The sequence below is a fragment of the Tachyglossus aculeatus genome, chromosome 19, assembly GCF_015852505.1.
Source record: "Tachyglossus aculeatus isolate mTacAcu1 chromosome 19, mTacAcu1.pri, whole genome shotgun sequence".
Taxonomy (NCBI): domain Eukaryota; kingdom Metazoa; phylum Chordata; class Mammalia; order Monotremata; family Tachyglossidae; genus Tachyglossus; species Tachyglossus aculeatus.
This window is the reverse complement of record NC_052084.1, coordinates 17809405-17834779: the sequence shown is the minus strand read 5'-3', so window position 1 is coordinate 17834779 and position 25375 is coordinate 17809405. Positions and strand designations below refer to the sequence as shown.

General features: G+C 48.1%; 1 protein-coding gene across 1 annotated transcript in view; it reads left to right on the top strand.

Moving 5' to 3' along the window:
• The first annotated feature begins 301 nt into the window (after nucleotides 1-301).
• KCNK5 (potassium two pore domain channel subfamily K member 5) overlaps nucleotides 302-25375 on the top strand; it is a 56474-nt gene continuing 31400 nt past the window's right edge. Inside the window, exon 1 of the mRNA XM_038761310.1 lies at nucleotides 302-687. Coding sequence (XP_038617238.1) covers nucleotides 502-687 — 186 coding nt within the window. The 5' untranslated portion in view covers nucleotides 302-501. The remainder of the gene's footprint in view (nucleotides 688-25375) is intronic.

The window sequence follows — 25375 nt, the reverse complement described above, 5'->3', positions numbered from 1 at the left end:
TAGGGCAGTGTTCTGCACGCAGTAAGAGCTCAATAAATACGATTGAAATAATAATAATAATAATAATAATAAGGGCTTGAGTGGTAAGGGCTCAATCAATACGATTGAGGAGGAGGAGGATTAGAGTCCCTTTCTTCCTTCCCCGTCCCTCCTCCTTTTCCCCTGGCCCTCCCCCTGGGCTGTGGGTGTCCCCTCCCCCCGGTTTTTCCCCCCCTTTTTCCCCTCCCCCCCGCGGCCAAGCCCCTCCCCAGCGCCCAGGGTTGCGCTGCTCGGCTCGGCCAGTTAAAGAGGCGAAGGGCTTGGGGCGGTGGGGAGCCTGGCGTCCTGGTCTCCAGCCCTCCTGGACCACGTGGGCCTTCTCCTCCCCCCCAAAAGTTTCCCCCCCAAAAGGCCGGCCAAGGGGGCACTGCGCATGCGGAGCTCCAAATTCAAACAGCTGTCGCCAGAGGCGGGCCCGGGGTCGCCCCCCAGGCGGCTCCCCCGCTAGCCCCCCGGGTCGCCATGGTGGACCGCGGCCCCCTGCTGACCTCGGCCATCATCTTCTACCTGTCCATCGGGGCGGCGATCTTCGAAGTCCTGGAGGAGCCCTACTGGAAGGAGGCCAAGGACGACTACATCAGCAAGAAGAAAATGCTCCTCAAGGAGTTCCCCTGCCTGGGCACCGACGGTCTGGACAAGATCCTGCAGGTAAACTGAGGCCCCAAGCCCGCGGACCTGGGGCTGACCGCGTTGCTGATCGGTTACTGCTGTTATCGGGGTCACCAGAGCCGGGGGGCGACCTCCACCCAGGTCCGCAGAAGTCCCAGATCCGGGCTTGGGTCAGCAGAAGTCCTAGATTTGGACCTGGGTCTCCAGAATTCCCAGATCCGGGCCTGGCTCCCCAGAATTCCCAGATCCGGGCCTGGGTCCGCATTAGTCCTAGATTTGGACTTGGGTCTCCAGAATTGCCAGGTCCGGGCCTGGGTCCGCATTAGTCCTAGATCTGGACCTGGGTCCTCAGAAGTCCCAGATTCTGGCCTGGGTTCACAGAATTCCCAGATCCGGGCCTGGGTCCGCAGAAGCCCCGGACCTGCGTCCGCAGAATTCCCAGATCCGGGCCTGGGTCCCCAGAAGTCCTAGATCTGGACTTGGGTCCGCAGAATTCCCAGATCCGGGCCTGGGTCTGCAGAAGTCCCAGATCTGAACCTGGGTCCTCAGAAGTCCTAGATCTGGACCTGGCTCCGCAGAAATCCTAGACCTGGACCTGAGTCCGCAGAATTCCCAGATCTGGACCTGGGTCCGCAGAATTCCCAGACCCGGGCCGGGGTCCGCCGTCGTCCACCCCCTCCCCCAGGCCCGGATCTTAGTGCCCTGTCTCCCACCCTCCCCATCAAACGCCGCCTCCTTTTTGGGATTGTCAGATCTGATGTGTGTGCTCAGAGACGGGTCTGACCTAATAACTTCCCAGGCTGTTTGAGAAATGGGGACAAAACCTGAAGTCCAACCCGTCTCTGCGTGCGGCTCCTTTTTCTTTGTTTAGGGTGCGTGTTTGTGCGCGGGCGTCCGAATTTTCCAAAACCCCAGTGAGGTGGAAGGGGTGGCCTGCACACTCGCCCTGTCCCTTCTTTTGCAGGCTACCTCCCTGAGCCCTGGGGAGCTGCGCCCTCCCCCGCCCCCCAATCAATCGATGGTATTGATTGAGCTCTTATTGTGCGCACAGCACTGCATTAAGCGCTTGGGAGATGCAATACAATAGAGTTGGTTCCCTGCCTATAAGGAAATACCCACCCATTGGCTTCAGATAAAACTTCGAGGAGGGTTTGGCCGGCTGGAGAGTCTGCATTTCTATTCTCTGTGTGTGGGGTAGTCTGCATTTCTATTCTGACCCGGGATAGCCCTAATCTGCTTTTTCCTGTGCCTGAGGGGCAGCTCGTTCAACCTGTGGAGGAGGGCTTCTTATCACCCCCGGTGACCAGCCAATTCCTGGTGACCTCGTTTTGGCGGGGGAGGCCCACCCTGAACTGCCCTGATCTGCATATTGCTGACAAATTTGTTCCATTCCAGCCTCGCATACTTTCGACCTGTGGGTGCTGGTACGAAATCACACTTCCCCCCAAAAGCCTCTGTTTCATCAGTAAAATCAGTGGTATTTATTGAGTGCATAGCACTGTCATTAACACTTGGGAAAGTACAACAGAATTGGTATGCAGGTATCCTGCCCACAAGGAGTTACAATGTAGATTCTTCCTCCACCTTTTCCTCCACCACCACCACACCCTGCTGACCCCCTCATAAATGAATCATTTAGAGACTTCCAGGGTGTAATTTTGATGTCTACGTTTACGGCTTTTCATTGGTGAGGGAGGTTATTAATGGTAATCGAGTCTGCTCATTCTGTTGGAGTGTATTCTCCCAGACGTTTAGTACAACGCTCTACACATAGTAAGGGCACCATAAATGTCACTGATTGATCCACAGAATTAAAAAATTTCACTTGATCAACCTCTCAGAGGGCAGCAGGGATGTGTTCGGGGGTTTCCCTGAACCCAATTCAGGGAAAGGGATTACCGAGGGTATAAAAACGACTGCGAGCGGGAGAGAGTGGGGAGAAAAATGGATGTGTTTGGAAGTTTCGCAGAACCCAATTCAGGGAGAGGGGAAGGGATTACTGAGTGTATAAAAACGGAAAGAGTGAGGGGAACCAGTTTCCGGATATCTGGGGGTGTCTGATAATGTAGCAACCTTGTGCAGTAAGTGTAACAAGGAAAAGCCAGGATTCGGAATGGGAGCGAGAATTTTCACAGTTCAAGGGCTCCGCATGAGGCAATAAACAGGAACGAAGCAGAATGGCACGTGGGCATCCTTGGCTGTGGAGAGCAAAAATGTGTGCAACTGCCTGCTGAGCTGACCCTGAGAATGGTCGAGATCAGTCGATGGTATTTACTAAGTGCTTACTATGTGCAGAGCACTGTACTAAGCACTTGGGAGGATACTACAGAAATAGCAATAGAGGATGGCTGCTGGAGAGGGGTTGTGTGGATAGTCGGTGGTGACTCTTACATGTCTTAGAAGCTCGACTTTGTATTGTTCTTCCTGCCAAAGAGGCAGCGGAAGGAAAGTTGGGCCACATGGCCTAGTGAGGAGACGATCGGGCTGGGAGTTCAAAGGCTTGGGTTGGGGATCCAGTTCTGTTACTACCCGGCAATGGGATTCTGAGCAAGTCAGTGAACCTCAATTCCTTAGGAAAACGGGGCCGAATAATTTCCGCCCGCCTCAGCCTCAACAGGATGGTTGTCCTGGTGAAAATAAGCGCTTAGTACAGTGCTCTGCACACAGTAAGCGCTCAATAAATACGATTGAATGAATAAGACAAGGCCAAAAAAGTGTTTTGAAAGAAAGGGAATTACAGCCCCTTGTTTTTTGTTTTTGAATGGATCTCAAGGAACCTTAGAGTACAGTTGATTTGTAAGCTACTCGATAACAGAGATCATGTCTGCCACCTGTCTGCTATGTGACCTTAGGTAAGTCACCTAACTTCTCCCTGCCTCAGTTACTTCATCTGTAGAATGGAGATTAAGATTGTGAGCCCTATGTGGGACAAGGACTGTCCAATCTCACCAACTTGTATCTACCCCAGTGCTTAGTATAGTGCCTGGCATATAGTAAGCACTTAAACACCATAAAAACAATCTACTAACTCTACTCTCCTGAGCTCTTCGTGCCATGCTCTGCACACAGAAAGAGCCCAGTAAATACTGTCGGTTGATCTGAAGTTTTGACATCCTGGAACTGGGCTCAGTTTAAGAACTCACTGACCACCGCTTTCTCTAAAATGAAAAGCATTAATGTGGGTTTTTCTTTAATGAGCTTGAATGAATTGTATTTACACCCACCCCTTAAAACTCCACGAAAATGGGGCATCTTAAAAGTCAACCTGTGAAAAGGCTGCCTATGTTTTTTTTTATAAACATAAAAATGTTTATGATGGACAATGATGACCTGCCTAGACATGTTTTGGGAAGGGAAAGCAATCAATCAAATATATTTGAGTTCTTTTTTATGGTATTTGTTAAGCATTTACTCTGTGCCAGGCACTGCACCAAGTCCTGGGGTAGATCCAAGCTAATCAGGTTGGACACAGTCCCTGTCCCACATGGGGCTGTCTTAAACCCCATTTTGCAGGTGAAGTTACTGAGGCTCAGAACAGTGAAGCGACTTGCCCAAGGTCACACAGCAGATAAGTGACATAGCCGGGATTAGAACCCAGGTCCTTCTGACTCCCGGGCCCATGCTTTATCCACTAGGCCATGCTGCTCTTACTGTATGCAGAACACTGTACTGCGCTCAAGATAGTACAAGCCTAAAGATCTCTGGTTTTAGAGGTGAAGGTCTCAACAGGAACATGGCATAGTGGATAGAGCACGGGCCCGGGAGTCAGAAGGTCATGGATTCTAATTCTGACTCTGCCGCTTGTCTGCTGTGTGACCTTGGGCAAGTCACTTCACTTCTGTGCCTGTTACCTCATCTGTAAAATGGGGATTGAGACTGCGAGCCCCACTTGGGACAGGGACTGTGTCCAACCCGATTTCCTTGTATCCACCCCAGTGCTTAATACAGTACCTAGCATGTAGTAAACACTTAAATACCATAATTATTATTACTATTACTATTATTGCTACTTGAAACCTACAAGCCCTGTGGTGGCTTGGGTGGTGGGTTTGGGAGACTCTTACAATCATAGGTGCCCCTATGAATCCAGGGTGGTCAGGGTCCTGGACTGAGACCCCGTGATAGGGATCTGAGGTGGTTCAAAGACTCCAGGGTTCTGGTGGTAGTGGGACAGAGGTTGGACAAGACCAAGATTCAGTCAATCGTATTTACTGAGCGTTTACTGCATGCAAAGCACTGTACTGAGCCCTTGGGAGATTACAATATAACAACAAGCAGACACATTCTCTCCCATGACGAGCTCACAGTCGTTCTCAGTGCTTGGGCAAGTACAATACAACAGAGCTGGTAGGTGTGATCCCTGCCCACAAGATGCGGATGGGCATGAAAATAAATTGCAGATAGGGGAGAAGATTTCTGAAGGACTCGTGCTCAGCCGTGTGACCCTGGACAAGTCATTTAACCTCTGGGCTTCAGTTCTCTAGTCTGTCAAATGAGAATTCAATACCTGTTCTCCCTCCTTTTAGACTGTGAGCCCCATGTGAGGTGGGATCTCCCTGACCTGATTATCTGGTATCTATCTCAGAGCTTAGTACGGTGCTTGGCACGTAGTAAGTGCTTAATCAATGGTACTTATCGGGAGCTTACTGTATGTGGTGCACTGTTCTAATGCTTGGAAGGCTACAATATAACAGTTGGCAGATAGGTTCCCCGCACACAAGCTTACAGGAGACACACATTAGAGTAAATAATGATATGTACATAAGTGCTGTGGGACTGAGGTAGGGGTAAATATCAAGTGATTAAAGGGTACAGATCCAATTGCATAAGTGAGGCAGAAGGGAGAGACCTTCACGGAAGGCCTCTTGGAGGAGATGGGATTTTAATAAGGCTCTGAAAGTGGGAATAGTGGTGGTCTGTCGGATATGAGCGAGAGAGATTTCCAGTCCAGAAGGAGGATGTGGGCGAGAGGTCGGCAGTGAGATAGATAATAATAATAATAATGGTATTTGTTAAACACTTACTATGTGCCAAGCACTGTTCTAAGCACTGGGGAAGATACAAGGTAGCCAGGTAGTCCCATGTGGTGCTCACAGTCTTAATCCCCATTTTACAGATGAGCCAACTGAGGCCCAGAGAAGCTAAGTGACTTGCCCAAAGTCGCTCAGCTGACAAGTGGCGGAGCCGGGACTCCCAAGCCCGTGCTCTTTCCGCAGAGCCATGCTGCTTCCCTGATGAGATGAGACTGAGGTACAGTGAGTAGGATGGCATTAGAGCTGCAAGGTGTGCAGGCTGGGTTGTAGTAAGAAATCAATGAGGTGTTTATAATAATAATCCAGCTGTCCCACTCTGTGGACCAAGCCACCCTGGGGCCAGCAGACTGACCATTATATTTGCTGGGAAGTTTTACAAGTTCTAGGCAACTGTTCTGCAGTCTCCCTAAACTTCCGCTACAACTAATTTGGGTGGAAAAGGGACACTGTGGGCTAGAAATAGGGGTAGGAAGGGAGAGGGGTTTTCTCGTAAATGCCTAAGGTAATGGAGGAACTAGTTGCGAAAAACCAGAAAGTGGTGGAATCGGTGGGAGGCGGCCGGTGTTGGCTGATGGGGACGATAGGAGAATTTCTGTTGGAAAATGTGGTCTTTCTGAAGCTGACCAGATGCGTCACCTTATGATTTCCCTTGAGGAAACAATTCCCCCAGAGAAGGAGCTTTGCAACAAACAAAACAAAAGCTTTCTTCTGGAGGCAGAGGAGAGAGAGAGGAATTATAGAGTCCTAAGTTTCCTTTTCTCCAGCTTCTGCGTTTCAATAGGGGAAGGAAGGAAAGAATTCAAGGCTAAATGTCGGAAAATCATTTTCCAAACATGTAGAGAGAGGCAGTTGGGGCAGTTGTCGGTTTCCTTGAGGTGTATGAGCAAATAAAACGCCTTTTTATTCCGAGATCTTGTGGGATTGTAAACAGCACCAGATCTTTTTAAAGTAGCCAGGTGACTTTAAAGAATTTGGGCTGGCGTCCAATGCTTTCAACAAAACTGATTGAAGAACATTATGGACGTGGCCACACAAGGCTGGCCGTCCAACCCCTCCTTTCCCATTGTTGCCCTTTCCACTCCACGCTAAATAAAACCTTTTAAGAAAAAATCCTGCTATGAACTGGATTTGACGAGTGACCCGGCTCCAAACTCCCAGTCTTGATGTAGATGTGAGGTTTAAAAACTCCACCTTTAGCCCCAAGCCTCCTGGAGCTCTTCAATCAATCGATGGCATTTATCGAGCGCTTACTATGTGAAGAGCACTGTACTAAGCACTTGGGAGAGTTCAATAGAACAGTTGGTAGACAAGCTTACAGACCAGGGGGAGTGTTCCTCCCCTTTACCGGTGGTGGTGTTAGCATTGTGATCCCCTCCCTCTCATTCATAGATCCGAAACTAGAAATGCCCCCAAATAATTATGAGGCCCTCTATGTTCAAACAGAGACGGAGGCAGGGGTGGAAGGCCAGACCCTGCTAGACTGAAAAGGTGTTATTTTTGAAATACCATGAGAGGTTTCTATGAAGTTTTTGTCAATCAATGGTATTTACCGAGCGCGTCCTATTGCTGAGAAGCAGCCTGGCTCAGTGGAAAGAGCACACTGGCTTCGGAGTCAGAGGTCATGGGTTCAAATCCTGGCTCCACCAATTGTCAGCTGTGTGACTTTGGGCAAGTCACTTAACTTCTCTGGGCCTCAGTTCCTTCATCTGTAAAATGGGGATTAATGTGAGCCCCCCCGTGGGACAACCTGATCACCTTGTAACCTCCCCAGCATTTAGAACAGTGCTTGGCACATAGTAAGCGCTTAATAAATGCCATCATTATTATTATTATTCATTCAATCGTATTTATTGAGCACTTACTGTGTGCAGAGCACTGTACTAAGTGCTTGGGAAGTACAAGTTGGCAACATATAGAGACGGTCCCTACCCAACAGCGGGCTCACAGTCTAGAAGAACACTGTCCTAAGCACCTGGGAGAGTACTATACAAGAGAATTAACAGTTTCGTTCCCTGCTCATAATGGTTACCAGCCCATTTTTTTAAAAGGGAACATTAAAGCCTTGAAAAGAAATCACATAGTGTGCCTTTTCATTCATTCAATCATATTTATTGAGTGCTTACTGTGTGCACAGCACCGTACTAAGTGCTTGGAAAGTACAATTCAGCAATAAAGAGAGACAATTCCTGCCCACACTGGGCTTATGGTATGTCAAGCATAGTCAGAGTAGGGCAATGAGCAGGATTTCTTTTTCTTTCCCCACCGGATGACGTGACTTCTAAGCTTTACTCTCACGTCCTCTCGCTGAAAGTTGCTGCATACTAGAAGTTCCTTGAGGGAAAGTAACAGTGTCTATTCTTTAAAAGTGTACCCCAGCAAGGAGTTAGATAGGAGGACCAGGTTAGTTAGGGATAAAGTCAACTGACCATAAAAGCAACATAACCTAGTGGAAAGAGCATGGATCTGGGCTCTAATCCTGGCTCTGCCAATTGTTTGCTGGGTGACCTTGGACAAGTCACTCAACTTTGTGCCTCAACTTCCTCATCTGTAAAATGGGGTTTTAGTATGTGTTCTCCCTCCTCAGACTGTGAGCCCCTTGTGGGACAAGGACTGTCCACCCAGATAAACTGTGCATCTATCCCTGAGCTTAGTACAAATACCATTTTTTTTAAAGAGCCAGATATTGTGATCTCCAGGCAAAACAGAGGATGTGAGGTTCAGAGAAGGAAAGGTGAGGTTTTCCCTCATGTGTCTAGAAGAATCAGTCAATTAATCATATTTGAGTGCTTTCTGTGTCCAGGAAGCATGTCTATCAACTGCTGTATTGTACTCTCCCAAGAGCTTAGTACAGTGCCCTGCACACAGTAAGTGCTCAATAAATAAGTTGATTGCAGAGTGCTGAACTAAGCACTTGGGAGGGTACAGTGTAAGAGCTGGTAGACATGAATTGTGTTCTCAGAAACCCTTGGTCCTGTCAGGAGGCCCTCTCTTTGCTAAGCCCCTGGCCATGTCCAGATTTTAGGAGAATATTTCTAAACAAGTTCCCAGTGTGGTTAGGCGGCCTGGAAGAAATTAGCTAGTCACCGCAGACAAATTAAGATAAATTACATTTATGTTTCCCAGGCAAATTGAAATAGGTGTGAACCTATAACAATATTTATTCAAAACCTGCCACTTTGGTTAATAAAGTTGTCAGTTATGGTGGTGAAAAGAACCGTGAAAATGGAAAACAGGATTTTGGAGCATCCAGTCACTAAAGTTGGGAACTTAGTCTCTACCAACTTTATTGTGCTCTTCCAAGCCTTTAGTAATAATAATGATAATTACTATGGTATTTGTTAAGCACTTACTATGTGCCAGGCACTGTACTAAGCGCTCGGATGTATACAAGCAAATCAAGTTGGACACAGTCCCTGTCCCTCGTGGGGCTCACAGTCTCAATCCCCATTTTAGAGATGAGGTGACTGAGGCACAGAGAAGTGAAGTGGCTCTCCCATGGTCACACAGCAGACAAGCGGTGGAGCTGGGATTAGAACTCACGACCTTCTGACTCTCAGGTTCATGCTCTTTTCGTTAAGCACTCACTAAAGACCATTGGGTGGCATCAGGCAGTGGTGAGAGGCAGCCATCCTGGGATGTGTGGCCCTGGGGCCACTGCTGTTGAAAATTTGAGCGTGCCCAGCCTTTCTCCACTTCCACTCTGTCACTAGGCCTTGGCCTAATTCAGATGTGTTTCTGGTGAGCTGGATGGAAAGCACAGGCTCTTGAACGAGGCAGGTGATCAGGATTTAACTGTATTTAGGGAACACTTACTAGGGGCATGGCAAAGGGAAGAGTACAGTAGAATCAGTAGCCACAATGCTTGTCTTGAAAGAGTTTCCAATTTAGCAGATCTCCTCGTCACCCCCGGAGCAATGTTCTGTGTCTAGCAGAAATGACTGGACAAATACAAACTGTTTCATATGATATTATGGCATGCTCTGGGTCCAGTCTCATGTACCCAGTGTTCCTCCTCTGGTGTCTGTGACCTAGGGGGTGGGCAGCCATTTTTTCTCCCACCTCAGGGTGTCCAAATGTCTGAGAACACTTTTGGAATATTGCTTTGAATGCAAAGGGTAAAGCAAGCATTGATTTGTCTCATGGAACCAACGAGAGAGAGAAAGAGCGCGAATGAATGGACACAGCTCCCACAGGGTAGATTGCATTTGGTTCTTAGCTCTTTCAATGTTCTGTGTTTTATTTACAGTACAGTACTCGAATGAAACAAAAATCTTCCGCCTTTGAGTTTCCATGCTTCAGTGGCCCTGAGTGAATGCCAGGAGGTTTAATTTTGCGTGTAACATTTGTCAGATCATCTTCCCTTGAGGAGATTATTGATAAGAATGTGGGAAGCCCCCGCAGGGAGTCTGCCGGACGTCACTTGGGAGAAGGCCACGGCCCCCTTTCTCAGGCCATGACCGGCACAGGCGACATCTTCTTGGGCCAGAGCCAGCCCTTGGTCGGGGGAGGATGGGATGGGGAGGGAGAGGACAGGTTGGATGCCGGGACAAAGTGCACAAGGGAGGAGAGAGCTGCTGCCATACTGGTACTGGGGAAGGGGGAACACAGGAAAATGAGAAGTCAAATTGTAAAGCTGCTGTTCTTGCCCCTTCCTATTCGTGTTATGTGGGGGGGGAGGGGGGAGAGCTTGTGTGGTGCTTCTCCTCCCTGGGAGAGGGAAGGAAGAAGAGCGAGCAACAGAGTTGGCTACCATGTGGACTTGCATCCTTATAATCAGAACAGGCAACCTTAAAGTTCTGTGTTTATTAGTTTGTCTCCCTAGGTCCTTTGACAGGCAGTAATTTCATAAGCCTTTCCCACCTGGCCATTTTAGAGCTGGGGAAACTGAGTCATAGAGAGGGTAAGAGGCAAGCTGAGATCACACATCTGGCCATTGTAGAGTGGGGATGGATGCTGGGGGGATGTCTAGAACAACTTCCAGAGGCAGGGTCTTTCCATTATATGGTGCTTCAGCCTTCAACATTTTGCCCCCTGCTTCCTCGTCCACTCTACGGGACCACTTCCTGCTTAAGCAGAAATGAATTCGCATGCACACGTGTGTAGATGTATGTGTGTATGTGTTTTCCCACCCACTCTACGGGGCCACTTCCTGCTCGAAGCAGAAATGGATTTGTGTGCTTGTGTGTAGATGTATGTGTGTGTGTGTGTATGTATGTTGGTAGTGGTGCTGTTGGAGAGGGGGTGTGAAGAGGAAGGAGAACTTCTGGGAAAATCCCTGTGGGCTCCCCCTTCCTTGCAGGAGCAGAGACCAGAGCTGCCTAGTGATTCCTGGCCTCTCTGACTTCTTTCATACTCCAGATGAAACAGCTTTCAAGTCTGGTAACTGCAACCTTTGAATCTCTTGCTGTTTTTCTCTCAAAACGTCTTCCTCCGGGAGGTAGGGTCAGAAACATTTCCCCAGAAGGAAAGGTTTAGGATATTGGTTATCACTTTCCAATCTCATTTTTTTTTTTGTTTTTTCAAAGGCAGCAAAATAGCACCCCGACTCACTGGTGGTTGAAGGGCTGGGTTATCTCCTGCTGATTCAGACTGCAGTGTGTTGCAATTTTTTTTATTAAACCACAAACAACTAACCGATGGCCACTGCTGTTCACAGAAGTAGTAAAACCTTTTAAGAACCAGCAGTAAGGGGTTACAACTGGTGTTCATTCCTGTTAGCAAAAGAGGCCTCGCTGATAGAGAGGGACTTGGATTTCAGAAGACCTGGGCTCAAGGCCCAATCTTTGGAGTAACCCACTGCCCCGCCTTGCCCCCCTTCTCGTAAAAGGGAGGTTGTTTCCCTCTCCTCCGTCCTTTTCCCTGCCTTGGGAGGTTGCGGTGGTGATAATGAGATCTGTGGAGGTTGGTTCATTCCTGAGAAAGTAGCTGTAGAAATCCAACGGTGAAAGTTAGATGATTTGTCCCTGACAAATGGTCACTGGAATCTAACACCAAAGTCCAAAAAACTCTCATGCCAGGAGCCCAGTATATGTGATGAACTTTGTTGGTTCTTGGTTTGAAAACAGGATGTTGGGTTTTATTTGTTTACCAAAGAGGACTATTTTTCTAAATGAATATCTGATCACTCAAAATACTGTTGACAGATTAAATAAATGTAAATGTAATGTAAAGGGGCTGGGGAAGAGAGTTTGAAGGAAGCGAAGTCTTCAAAGTGGAACTTCAAAAAAATATTTTATTTCTGCTTTGAAGTCTGTGGACAGGCTTTCTCTCCTGCCCTTCCCCCTCCACACCCCAAACAGACAAAGTCAGCTGCTGCAACTGACTTCTAGGCCTCAGTTTCCTCATCTGTAAAATGGGGATTAGCTACTTGTACTCCCTCCTCTTTCCTTCTAAACTTCAAGCTCCTTGGCAGCAGGGAACATGTCTGTCAGAGAAGCAGCATGGCTCAGTGGAAAGAGCACAGGCTTTGGAGTCAGAGGTCATGGGTTCAAATCCCGGCTCCACCAATTGTCAGCTTTGTGACTTTGGGTAAGTCACTTAACTTCTCTGTGCCTCAGTTACCTCATCTGTAAAATGGGGATTAAGACTGTGAGCTCCACATGGGAGAACCTGATGACCTTGTATCCTCCCCAGCACTTAGAACAGCGCTTTGCACATAGTAAGTGCTTAACAAATGCCATCATCATTATTATTATTGTTATTATTATTATTACCAACTCTGTTACAGTGCCCTCTCCCAGTCACTTAGCACAGTGTTCTGCACTCAGTAAGCTCTCAAAAAATACCATCAAATGATTACAGAGATTAAAACAGGGATTGTCTGGTCTGGTTATCTTGTATCTGCTCCAGCACCTAGTAGAATGCTTGGCACTTAATAAGTGCTTAACTAATACAACTTAGTATTGGTAGTAGTATTAGTTGTCCTGCTGATGGAAAAGTCTTAAGACGGGACGGACTCTGATTTATTTAGCCTGCTGTTTTTCCTTTTTGTAACCTGTGGGTGGATGCTACTAGCTGTAAAGAGGCTTCTGTCTACTAACTATTGTGTTGTCCTCTCTCGAGTGCTTAGCACAGTGCTCTGTGCACAGTAAGCACTCAGTAAGTACCACTGATTGATTAGGAACTGCTGCTGTCCTGTGCAACGCTGCTGCCTCAGAGTCTTGCCATCCTGGAGCTTTACCTTGGAAGATGCCCAAGGGAGAATTTGCATGAAATTCCTTCCCGGAAAGAGCCCTTTGCCTTGCCTGTCTGAGGCCTTAATGTTAGTCTTGATGCGTGGGATAGGGGGTGTCTTCCACATCTCCAGCTGGCCAACTGGACATCCACTGGAAAATCAAGCTTCAGTGCAGCTTACTCAAACCCTCTGCACAATGTCTGGGTTGTAAAGTTTCCCGTTAACATTTCCCTCCCAAGGCACTTTCCCAGTGGTAGAAGTGTCCAGGAACCAAATTCGGCTGCAAACAGAGGCTTTACTGTGTCTTCCTCTCCCTGGGCCTCAGCTTGACTGATGTGTCTCATCCAGGCCTCACCCAGGGGCTGGCTTAACCCTTCCCTCTCCCGCCAGAGGGATCCTGTGACCTTCCTTCTCTTCCAACGTTGGCTGTAACTTGGCCCCAGCTCAGGTTCCTGTAGGAGGGACGGCTCCTCTCTGCCGAAGGTGTCGGGGAAACATCAGGAGCCCTATCCCTTTGTGAGAAGTCATGGGGTTTTTTCATGTTTCTGTCTACATACTCTGGTGTGTGCCTGATAGTTTGGTCTGGACGCCCTCCTCTGAGCACTAGGAAGCAATTGGATTGCCTAGGCCATTAAAATACGGTTGCTGGGAGCAGCGGGGCATTTTTTGCATTCTGTAGATGTAGAAATAGTAATTCCCTCCCTGCTTTTCTGTCTTCCCTTTTTTTTTCTTAATTTTATTTAAGTTCTTACTATGTGCCAGGTACCGTACTAAACACTGGTGTAGACAACACACATGTCTTACGGTCTTAATCCCCCTTTTACAGATAAAGTTAAGTGACTAGTCCAGCAGACAAGTGGTGGAGGCAGGATTTGAACCTGGGTCCTCTGGCTCCCAGGTGCATGCTTTTCACCTTTTTTTTTTTGCCCCACAGCAATTACATATACATCCGTAATTTCTTTCTCTCCCTGCAGACTAAGCTCCTTATGGGCAGGGAAAGTGTCTACCAATTCTGTTACATTGTACATTCCCAAATAATTAGTACAGTGCCCTACATGCAAACAAATATGATCAATTGATTTGATTTCAGCTAGACTATACCACTTCTCCTCCAGCTACATCCAAGTTCCGCCAGGTAGCTGGGTTGGTTTCTGGTTTAAGCATGGGCAGGTTTGGATGGAGCCCTTTGGGTGACCTGAAGCTCCAATCCCACATGCCACAGTGCCTCTGGCCCTCTGAGGCCTTACAGCATTCCATAAGGGAAAAGGGACTGGCATGTGATCTGGAGAGCCCACTTCTGCCTCCGTGAAGTGATCTGGAAGCCTCCAGAAACCAAGCCACCCCCTCCTACAGCCAGAAAATCTAGGCCTTTCACTGCCTGATAGAATTCCTGGCATCCCTTCTAGCCTGTGAGCCCACTGTTGGGTAGGGACCGTCTCCATATGTTGCCAACTTGTACTTCCCAAGTGCTTAGTACAGTACTCTGCACACAGTAAGCGCTCAATAAATACGACTGAATGAATGAATCCCTCCTAATTAGATTGCTTGGAAGTGTGGCTGATTAGCCTGCCTCCGCTCAGTGATCTTTGCGAGGGCTGAGCAGCAGTGTCAGTCGATCAGTGGCATTTCTTGAGCATGGACTTTGTGCAGAGCACTGTGCTAAACCCTTGAGAGAGTACAGTATAATAACTGATATATTTCCCTGCCCCCAGTGAACTTAGTCTAGAGTCTACCCTCCTGCAGTGTACAGTTTAGATTCTCCTAAGTCTCAGCTCACAACTTACTTCTGGGAGACTGGTCTCTTTTTTGTTGTCGCTGTTGTTTTTTCTGGTGTATTAGTGCTTACTATGTGTTGAACCCTGTTCTAAATGCTGGGGTAAACACGAGTTAATTAGATCTGACACTGTCCCTGTCCCACATGGATCTCAAAGTCTAAATAGGGAAAGCAGGAAAACTGGGACACAGAGAAGTTAAGCAACTTGCCCCGTCACCCAGCAAGCGATTTGGCGGAGCCGGGATTAGAACACAGGGTCTCTGGCTCGCTGGTCCATGCTCTTTCCACTAGGCCACAGTGCTTCTCGTGGTTTGGAGCAAACACACCTGCTTGCATTTGGGAATGCACAAGGAAATTGCTTTTTGTCTTTAGAAACCACCCTAGTGGTAAAGCTGGAGACCTGGTTTGCCCTCTGCCCTCCGAGCCCCAAGCCCAGAGGAGAAGACCAGAAATGGTGAGCTGCTTGTTGATGCTTTCCACGTTCCGTTATCCATTAACTGTTTGAAAATTCCAGAAAGCTGGATCCTGGTTCTCTCTGATTTCCTCCTAGATGAGATGACACCTGTCGATCTTGCCTTTCTCACCTCTGGCCTGGAATGCCCTCCCTCCTCAAATCCGACAGTTACTCTCCCCCCTTTCGAAGTCTTATTGAAGGCACATCTCCTCCAAGAGGCCTTCCCAGATTAAGCCCCACTTGTCCTTTTCTCCCACTCCCTTTCTGCATCACTCTGACTTGCTCCCTTTTCTCTTCCCCCCCACCTACAGCCTCATAGGACTTCAGTATATATCTGTACTTTTATTTGTACTGATGTCTGTCTCCCCCCGCCTAGACTGTGAGTTTGTTGAGGACAGGGGTTGTCACTGTTGTTGTATTGTTGTTTCCCAAGCTTAGTAAAGTGCTTTGCACACAGTAAGTGCTTAATAAATACAAATGAGTGAATGAATGAATTCCTCCTGTCGGCCGGAGAGCGCTGCTACTAGACCTCCGACCCCTCAGAAGGGATATTTGGGTCCCAGATGGAAGGTTAGGATCTCTCGCCGTGGCTCCTCTGCCTCTGGGATTAGGATGGACATGCCCTGGGGACCGTTAGTTCTGCAGTGGATGGGAGATGGCTCCTTAGTTCAGAGGGGAAGTAGAACTGAGTGATGGCTTCCCCTTTCTGAGAGTTTTATTTTGAGGAGGGTGAGTGGGCGGTCAGAACACACCGGAGGAAGAAGCAGAAGGGCTTCCAGCCACCAACTGGAGTGCGGGTGGGGGATAAGGCTCTTAGCGCTGAGGGTGTGGGCAGTCAGACCAGGGCTGGCTCTACCCACAGACCAGGCAGTTTACCAGGGTGCTATTTGGCTAGTGATACCACTTCTCTTTCCTACTTCCACTTCTCCCCTTGCGGTTCAGCCACTTCCCACAGCCATGAGGCCAGTGGGCGTCCGTTCTGACTGTGACCCCTCTTGGTTCTGCCTCTCACTGGCTTTCTTTCCCTTGCCTCAGCCCCCCCGGGACCCCTCTACCCTTCACACTCCCCCAGCCTGGAGTGCAGTCCGATGGAATACCGGTGAAGATAATTGGAGAAGCGAAGGCTTTTGTAATGAAACTTAAGTCACTCTTAGGTGACTGACTGAAGAAGCCAAATCCAATCACGTTCAATCTCCTAAATTCTCCACGTTATGTCTGACCAATCCTTCCAGTTCACCTGGGTGACTGGTTTAATTCACCCCCAGTTGTCCGTGTTTCTAAGCACTCCTTGGAGACCCTTCAACTCCACAGCCAAATCAAATCCTGGCCTGAAGCCTGGAGACCAGAGCCTCTTCATTCATTCATTTATTCAGTTGTATTTATTGAGTGCTTACTGTGGGCAGAGCACTGTACTAAGCACTTGGGAAGTACAAGTTGGCAACATATAGAGATGGTCCCTACCCAACAATGGGCTCACAGTCTAGAAGGGGGAGACGGACAACAAAACAAAACATGTAGACAGGTGTCAAAATCGTCAGAACAAATAGAATTAAAGCTATATGCACATCATTAACAAAATAAATAGAATAGTAAATAAGTACAAGTAAAATAGAGTAATAAATCTGTACAAATATATATACAAGTGCTGTGGGGAGGGGAAGGAGGTAGGGCGGGGGGATGGAGAGGAGGAAAGGAAAAAAGGGGCTCAGGCTGGGAAGGCCTCCTGGAGGAGGTGAGCTCTCAGTAGGGCTTTGAAGGGAGGAAGAGAGCTAGCTTGGCGGATGTGTGGAGGGAGGGCATTCCAGGCCAGGGGAAGGATGTGGGCCAGGGATCGACAGCGGGACAGGCGAGGACGAGGCCCAGTGAGGAGGTTAGCGGCAGAGGAGCGGTGGGTGCGGGCTGGGCTGGAGAAGGAGAGAAGGAAGGTGAGGTAGGAGAGGGTGAGGTGATGGCCAGCCTTGAAGCCCAGGGTGAGGAGTTTCTGCCTGATGCGCAGGTTGATTGGTAGCCACTGGAGATTTTTGCCATGGACATTGGCCACCAAAAAAGCCTGACTCCTGGAGCATGGGCCACAGAGTCAAAGGACAGGGTTCTAACCCCCACTCTGGCATTTGTCTGCTATATGACCTAGGGCAGTCACTAACTGGTCTTTGGCCTACAAATGGGGATTTAATATTTGTTCTCCCTCCTACTTAAACTGTGAGCCCCATGTGGGACCTGATTATCTTGTATCTACCTCAGCACTTGGTACAGTGCTTGACACAAGGCAAACGCTTAGCAAATACCATCATTATTATTATTATTATTATTATTATTATTATTTAACTGGTGAATGGGGCAGAGGTTAGCAAGGAAAAAAGAGCAAGGCCAGAAGATCAGCTCCCTGGCTCCAGGAACTGTCTGTTGCCTACTTCATTCAGTCAGTCATATTTACTGAGCTCTTATTAAGTGCAGAGCGCTGTTCTAAGCACTTAGGAGAGTAAAATAATGTGGCTTGGTGAATAGAGCACGGGCCTGGGAGTTAGAAGGTCCTGGATTCTAATCCCAGCTCTGCTACATGTCTACTGTGTAACCTTGGACCTCAGTTACCTCATCTTTAAAATGGGGGCTAAGAGTGTGAGCCCCCATGTGGGACAGGGACTGTGTCCAACCTGATTAACTTGTATCTACCCCAGCACTTAGAACAGAGCTTGGCACATAGTAAGTGCTTAATAAATACCATTGTTACTATTATTAGACATATTCCCTGCCCACAAGGAGAGAGGGGGAGACAGATATTAATAGAAATAAATGGTTTCTCCCTAAAAGCACATTGAGCCTGATGCTCAAGAAAGCGATGCAGTAATATTGAACTCCCCTCACTGACACTGCCTTATCTTGGAAGCAGCATGGCTCATCATCATCATCATCATCATCAATCATATTTATTGAGCACTTACTGTGTGCAGAGCACTGTACTAAGCGCTTGGGAAGTACAAGTTGGCAACATATAGAGACGGTCCCTACCCAACAGTGGGCTCACAGTCTAAAAGGGGGGCTTTTAGTGGAAAGAGCCCAGGCTTTGGAGTCAGAGGTCATGGGGTCATATCCCGGCTCCACCAATTGTCAGCTGTGTGACTTTGGGCAAGTCACTTAACTTCTCTGTGCCTCAGTGACCTCATCTGGAAAATGGGGATGAAGACTGAGCCCCCATGGGGCAAACTGATCACCATGTAACCTTCTCAGTGCTTAGAACAGTGCTTTGCACATAGTAAGTGTTTAATAAATGCTATTATTATTATTATTACTATTATTATTATCCTGGCAGGGGATTTCCAGTCGGAGCCCTGGTGAGCAGAACCCCTTGATATAAATTGGCGTCCTGAAGACTGAAGCTGTATCGCTTCTCCAAACCGCAGCCCCACTAGAAATAGATGTCAATTAACCCTTGGCGGGGGTGGCTTTTTCCACAATGTTCTGGGCCCCCAGGAGCCTCTGGAAATTGTTTAGGTTTTGGAAACTTGAGTTTTTTCAGTCTTGGGTGACGGAAGAAGGCACAGCTGTGGGGTAATGGGAATCGGAGCATGTTTTGTTTTGTTGTCTGTCTCCCCCTTCTAGACTGTGAGCCCGTTGTTGGGTAGGGACCGGCTCTATCTGTTACCGACTTGTAATTCCCAAGTGCTTAGTACAGTGTTCTGCACACAGTAAGCGCTCAATAAATGATTGAATGAATGAATTAATAAATATGATTGAATGAATGAATGGATTCTAATCCTGGCTCCGCCGGTACCCTGCTGTGTGACTTTGGGCGTGCTGCTTTTCTGAGCCTCAGTTTTCTCATCTGTAAAATGAGGATTTGATGCCTGTTCTCCCTCCCATATATGCTAGGAGTCCCATGTGGCACAGAGACTTTGTCCTACCTGATTTTGTGTCCACCCCAGTGGCTTAGTACAGCAGCGCTTGGCACACAGTAAGCCTTGAACGAATGCCACTATTATTTCTGATTAGAAATATCTGGAGGTCGGGCCCTGTGGGTGTGTACGGTTCCTAGCGAGAAAGAAGGCAAGGGAGTGGGGAGAACCTTTTGAACCAAGTGCAGTTCAACTTGCATCATCCAATAGACGAAATTTAGAAGCACTGCCGGTGTGCAGTGTTGCGGTTTGTGGGTTTTGCCGTAGTCGGACAGGGCCATCTGGCTGCCCCATGCAAATGTTCCCCCGCAGAAAAGGAGAAGCGGGGTGTTGTGAGTGTTGGGGATACAGTGCTTTGCAACTGGCATCGTCCGTACAGGTATTGCCCCGGCTAGAGTTGCAGCTGGTATCTGCCGGTTCCGGAATCCTCCCTCCAGAGCACAATTGGGTCAGTTTCTCCGTCACAAGCTGCCCTCCAGGGAAGGTGTTCTTGGGGTGAAGCAGGGCCTAGCAGAATAGACAAGAGTTCAGCCCCGCCTTCGTCCTACTGCGAAGTCTTGGGCACGTCATTTTTGCCCCAACTTTCGCCACCTCTTCAGGGGGGTGGGGTGGGGGTGATCCATTCATCAGTTCTGGCAAGGGGCAGAAGAGAGGGAGGATGAGAAAGTGAGATAGGGGATAAGATACCTAAGAGAGCAATTTTGATCTTTCCAGAGAACCTCCAGTGGAGGCTCTTGGGAGTTTTGTGGAGGGCACCGAAAAGTAAGAGCCTCATTCAGTGCTAAGTGCTTAGTACAGTGATAAGCGCTTAATACAGTGCTCTGCACACAGTAAGCACTCAATAAATACGATTGAATGAATTCAGTGCCCCACAGGAGGTCGGAAAAGCAGCTTAGAGTTCTAAACGTTGGGGTAGATACAAATTAAATGGGTTGGATGTAGTCCCTGTCCCACATGGGGCTCACAGTCTTAGGAGGAGGGAGAACAGCTATTGAATCCCCCTTTTACAGATGAGGAAACAGAGGTATGAAAAGGTGGCAGAGCCAACATTAGAACCCAGCTCCTCTGATTCCTAGGTCTGTGATCGCTCCACTAGACTCTGCTGTTTCTCATAACAGGTGACGTTTGGTACATTGTAAGCACTAAGAGTTCTGACTTACCCTTTCCTGGGCCACAAACTCACCTCTCTCATGGGACAGGAATTTCCAGATCTTGAAAGATTCCTCGTTTTTGGGGGGTGGGGTGGGGGGGCACCTATGCTCTCCAGGCACTGTACTAAGCTCTGGGATAGACACAAGCTAATCAGGTCGGACACAGTCCCTGTCCTACATGAGGCTTTGTCTTAATCCCCATTTTACAGAAAAGGTAACAGGCACAGAGAAGTGAAGTGACCTGCCCGAGGTCATACAGCAAAGTTAGGGATGAGGGATTAGAATCCAGGTCCTTTTGGCTCCCAGGGCCATGTTTTTTTTTTTTCCCCTAGACCACACTGTTTCTCAGATCTTTAGCAGGAACTCTGTTGCCTTTGAGAGTTCAATGGCAGCCTTCGGGCTTGGATCCGGTCCATCTCTGCCCCTTAATGATGATGACTGTGACGTTTGTTTAGTGCTTACTACGTACTACGTACCTGTTATGAGAAGCAGCATAGTCTAGTGGAGAGACCACAGCTCGGTCCTAATGCTGGCTCTGCCACTTGCCTGCTCTGTCACTTCTCTGTGCCTCAGTTTCCTCACCTCTAAAAAGGGGATTTACTACCTGTTCTCCCTCCTTCTAAGACTGGGAGCCCCACGTGGGACAGGGACTGTGTCCAACCCATTTAATTTGTATTAACTTTTAATACCCCAATGCTAGAACACATAGTAAGGTCTTAAATACCATTATCGTCATCAAGCACCGTATTAAGCACTGAAGTAGATACAAGATAAACTGTCCAAAGTCCCCATCCCACGGGGGATACCTAACCTTGGGTATATCACCCAAGCTCTCTATCTCAGTTTCCCCCTCTGCAAAAGTCACTCAGTTGTAAACTTTGGAATGGGGCACGTTACATCATAGGAGGCCGTGGGCACCCGGAGCTCTACGCGGGGCAAGGTTCTGTTTTCTGGCTGGAAGCTTAGTTACGGTTTCCCCACGACTCACTGGGCCAAGCTGGCAAGACCAGACTGCTTGCCCCAAACCGCATAGGTTAACTAATTTCCACCCCCTTGAGCACAGGAATGTCTGCCGAGAAACAGTTGCTAATTGCCGGTTGAGTGTTTCAGTGAAAACGCTTATGGGCCGAGCTCCTCAGTGCCGATGAACTCGATGGAAATTCCAAGCGGCCAAGCAACGCGGCTTTTGAGCACTTGTTTGCCTGAGATTGTCACCTGACGAGGCCTGTGGGTTCACTGACCCTGTGTTTCTCTCTGCCCAAGGTCAGCTTACGGCCATATCAAACTAACTTATTGTCGCTGATAAGTCTTACAGTACTTTCCTCTCATTTTTTTTTAAATGATACTTTTTAAGCACCGACTGTACTAAGCACCTGGGTGGATACAAGATAACCAGGTGGGTTACAGTCCCTGTCCCACGTGGGGCTCACACTCTAAATTGGAAGGAATAAGATTTTACAGATGAAGAAACAAAGGTACCGAGAAGTTAAGTGATTTGCCAAAGGTCACCCAGCAGATGAGGGTGGAAGGCTCTGCCTCTGGCGTCTTTATGGGGGGAACTCACTTTTGCCCCTGATTAATCTTGAAGAATGTTCTGTCTTTGATGTGGGCCTCTTTTCTTACATACCTGGATGATTTAAAAAGTTAAACAGCGATTTAATGCTGTGAGAGAATGTCCCAGGAGAGCAATGAAACTCTCTGCTGTTCTGTAGACTAGTGGAAAGAACACAGGCTTGTGAGTCAAGGGACCTGGGTTCTAATCTCAGTTCCTCCACCTGCTCGTTGTGTGGCCCTGGGCAAGTCACTTAACTTTCTCTAGGCCTAGGATTCCACATCTGTAAATAAGGGAATTCAGTGCCTGTCCTCCCTCTTAGAATGCGGGACAGGGGTTATGTGTGAGCCCACTGTTGGGTAGGGACTGTCTCTATATGTTGCCAATTTGTACTTCCCAAGGGCTTAGTACAGTGCTCTGCACATAGTAAGCGCTCAATAAATACGATTGATGATGATGATACCTACCCCAGTGCTTAGTGCAGTGTTTGGCTCATAGTAAGGGCTTAACAAATAATAATTATTAACAATTATCATACTTGTCAAGTGCTTACTATATACCGAGCATTGCCCTAATCACTGGGGCAGATACACGATAATCAGGTTGGACCCAATCCCTATCCCACATGGGGATCATAGTCTAAGTAGGAAGGAGTAGGATTTAATCCCCATTTTACAGATGAGAACTGAGGCCCTGGGTCACCTAGCAGACACGTGGCAGAGCCGGGATAATGTCACAGTTATGAATTATCGAGCCACTGGTCAACAGTGGGGAGAGCCAGGCTGTGTCTGCCAGTCTCCCAAAGGAAATTCCTTCTGCCGGCTCCACCCGGGTCTTTCTCAGCACTCCTGTTCAAATAAAACCCTCGCCTCCCTGCTCCGAGGACGCATCCTGCACATGTTATCTTTGGAAATCGGCCTCTTCCCCTCTTCTTGGGAGGCTGCCCCGACTCCACCGTGAGTACACGAGGCTGGCAGTCCAAGATTACTGTCGGGGCTTGGCCGGGCCTCGTCTCTGGTCTTTCCCGTTTCTGTCCCAGTCCCGCAGCCTCCATTGAGGATGGGGTACAGCACTTGCCGTCAGTGAATGTGGCTCAGTGGATAGAGTTGAAGTTGAAAAGAGTTGAAAAGACCTGGGTTCTAATCCCGGCTCTGACACTTGTCTGCTGCATGACCTTGGGCAAGTCACGGCTTCTGGGCTTCGGTTACCTCTTCTGTAAAATGGGGATTAAGACTGTGAGCCCCATGTGGGACAGGGACTGTGTCTGGCCTGATTACCACTCTTAGAGCAGTGCTTGGCACATAGTAAGCGCTCAACAAATACCACAAGTATTATTACTATTATTATTATTATTATTATTATCTTCCATCCTCAGAGGACAACACTGGGCAGACGACGAATTTTGGCTTTTGCCGTGGTCCCTCCCCCAGTGGCTCAGCTGGCCAGTTTGTGTAACTCTCCACCCTCAGTTCCTTAAGCCTGAGATAATAACAATAATTGTGGTATTATTTTAAGCACTTACTATGTATTAAGCTCTGGAATAGATTAATATAATCAGACAGGACACAGTCCCTGTCCCACAAGGGCCCTTATGGTCTAATGGGCTGGGAGAACGGATAACTAATCCCCATTTTACAAATGAGGAAATTGAGACCCAGTGAATCAGTTGTACTTATTGAGCACTTACTGTGTGCAGAGCACTGTACCTAAGAGTTCGGGAGAGTGCAATAGAAGAGAAGCAGCATGGCTTAGTGGCTAGAGTATGGGCCTGGGAGACAGAAGGGCTTGGGTTCTAATCCCAGTTCTGCCACCTGTCTGCTGTATGACCCACTTCACTTCTGGGCCTCAGTTACCTCATCTGTAAAATGGGGATTGAGACTGTGAGCCCCATGTGGGACAGGAACTATGTCTAATAACAATAATAATAATAATAATGACATTTATTAAGTGCTTACTACGTGCAAAGCACTGTTCTAAGCACTGGGAAGGTTACAAAGTAATCCGGTTTTCCCACGGCGGGCTCACAGTCTTAATCCCCATTTTACAGATGAGGGAACTGAGGCCCAGAAAAGTCAAGTGATTTGCCCAAAGTCACACAGCCGACAATTGGCAGAGCTGGGATTTGAACCCATGACCTCTGAGATTTGAACCCATGACCCATGTCCAATCTGATTAACTTGTATCTACCTCAGCACTTAGTGCTTGGAACATAGTAAGCGCTGAACAAGTACCTTAATTATTATTAATTAACAGACAGCATCCCTGCCCACAACGAGCTTACATGACTGGCAAGTGGAGCTTTTAATCAATCAGTCGAATTATTGAACACTTACTGGTGCAGAGCACTGTATTTAGTGCTTGGGAGAGTACAATATGACAGTTGGTAGACATGTTCCTGGCTCACAATTATCTTACAGTTGAGGAAATGAGACATGTGTACACTGATTTGGAATCTGATAAAGTCCTCAAGGAGGCAAGTGGATTGTTTGTCAGGTTCAAGGCCCCTGACGTCAGCTCTCTAACCAAGCTGGGTCTCTCACGTTCACACCAGTGAACGCTCCCCAGGTCGGGGAGAGGCAGCAGAATCAGAGGGACGTCCAGTGTTACCAAGAAAGTGTTGGCCTGGGGAAGGACTTGACCCGTTTTAAATTATTGCCCAAGTGGGAATGGTATCTGTGGTTGCTGCCTGTGTGGGGGGAAGGGGAGAAATGGACCCCAAAAAGCCTGGTGGAAAACAGTGGTTTCCTTTTCCACCTGCCACCTCAACACCACCCAGCCTGTGCAGTAACTGGTGTCCAAAGCCAAGACGTCTGTCGGTGGTTCTGGTCTCCCCGCAAGGGACAGGTGTTTTAGTACTAGCACTGAACCCGCGGTTGCTTCTTGGAAAGAGCACGGTCTTGGGAGTCGGAGGTCACGGGTTCTACTCCCGGCTCTGCCACTCATCAGCTGTGTGACTTTGGGCAAGTCACAACTTCTCTGAGCCTCAGCTACCTCATCTGTAAAATGGGGATTAAGACTGTGAGCCCCACGTGGGACAACCTGATCACCTTGTATCCCCCCCCCAGCGCTTAGAACAGTGCTTTGCACATAGTAAGAGCTTAACAAATGCCATCATTATTATTATTATATTATTAAAATGGGAGCTAAATGCCCAGCTCTCCTTTCCTCTGAAACTGAGAGCCCCATGCGGGGCAGGGCCTGAGTGTCATCTGAGTGTCACCTTAGTGTCATCTGACACTCAGGGCCTGAGTGTCATCTGAGAAGCAGCGTGGCTCAGTGGAAAGAGCACGGACTTTGGAGTCAGAGTTCATGGGTTCAAATCCCAGCTTCGCCAATTGTCAGCTGTGTGACTTTGAGCAAGTCACTAAACTTCTCTGTGCCTCAGTCACCTCATCTGTAAAATGGGGATGAAGACTGTGAGTCCCCCGTGGGACAACCCGATCACCTTGTAACCTTGCCAGCGCTTAGAACGGTGCTTTGCACATAGTAAGTGCCTAATAAATGCTATCATTATTAGATCGTATCATCCCCCAGCGCTTGATGCTAAGTAATGAACAAATTCCACCATTATTAGGGAAGAGAAGTTTGTGGGTGTGTGTGTGTGTGTGTGTGTACACACGGGTGCGGTGGTGGAGGGGGGTAACTGAACAGTGAACTTTAATCGTTATTAAAGTCACACTTCCAGGAGGCCTTCCTCAG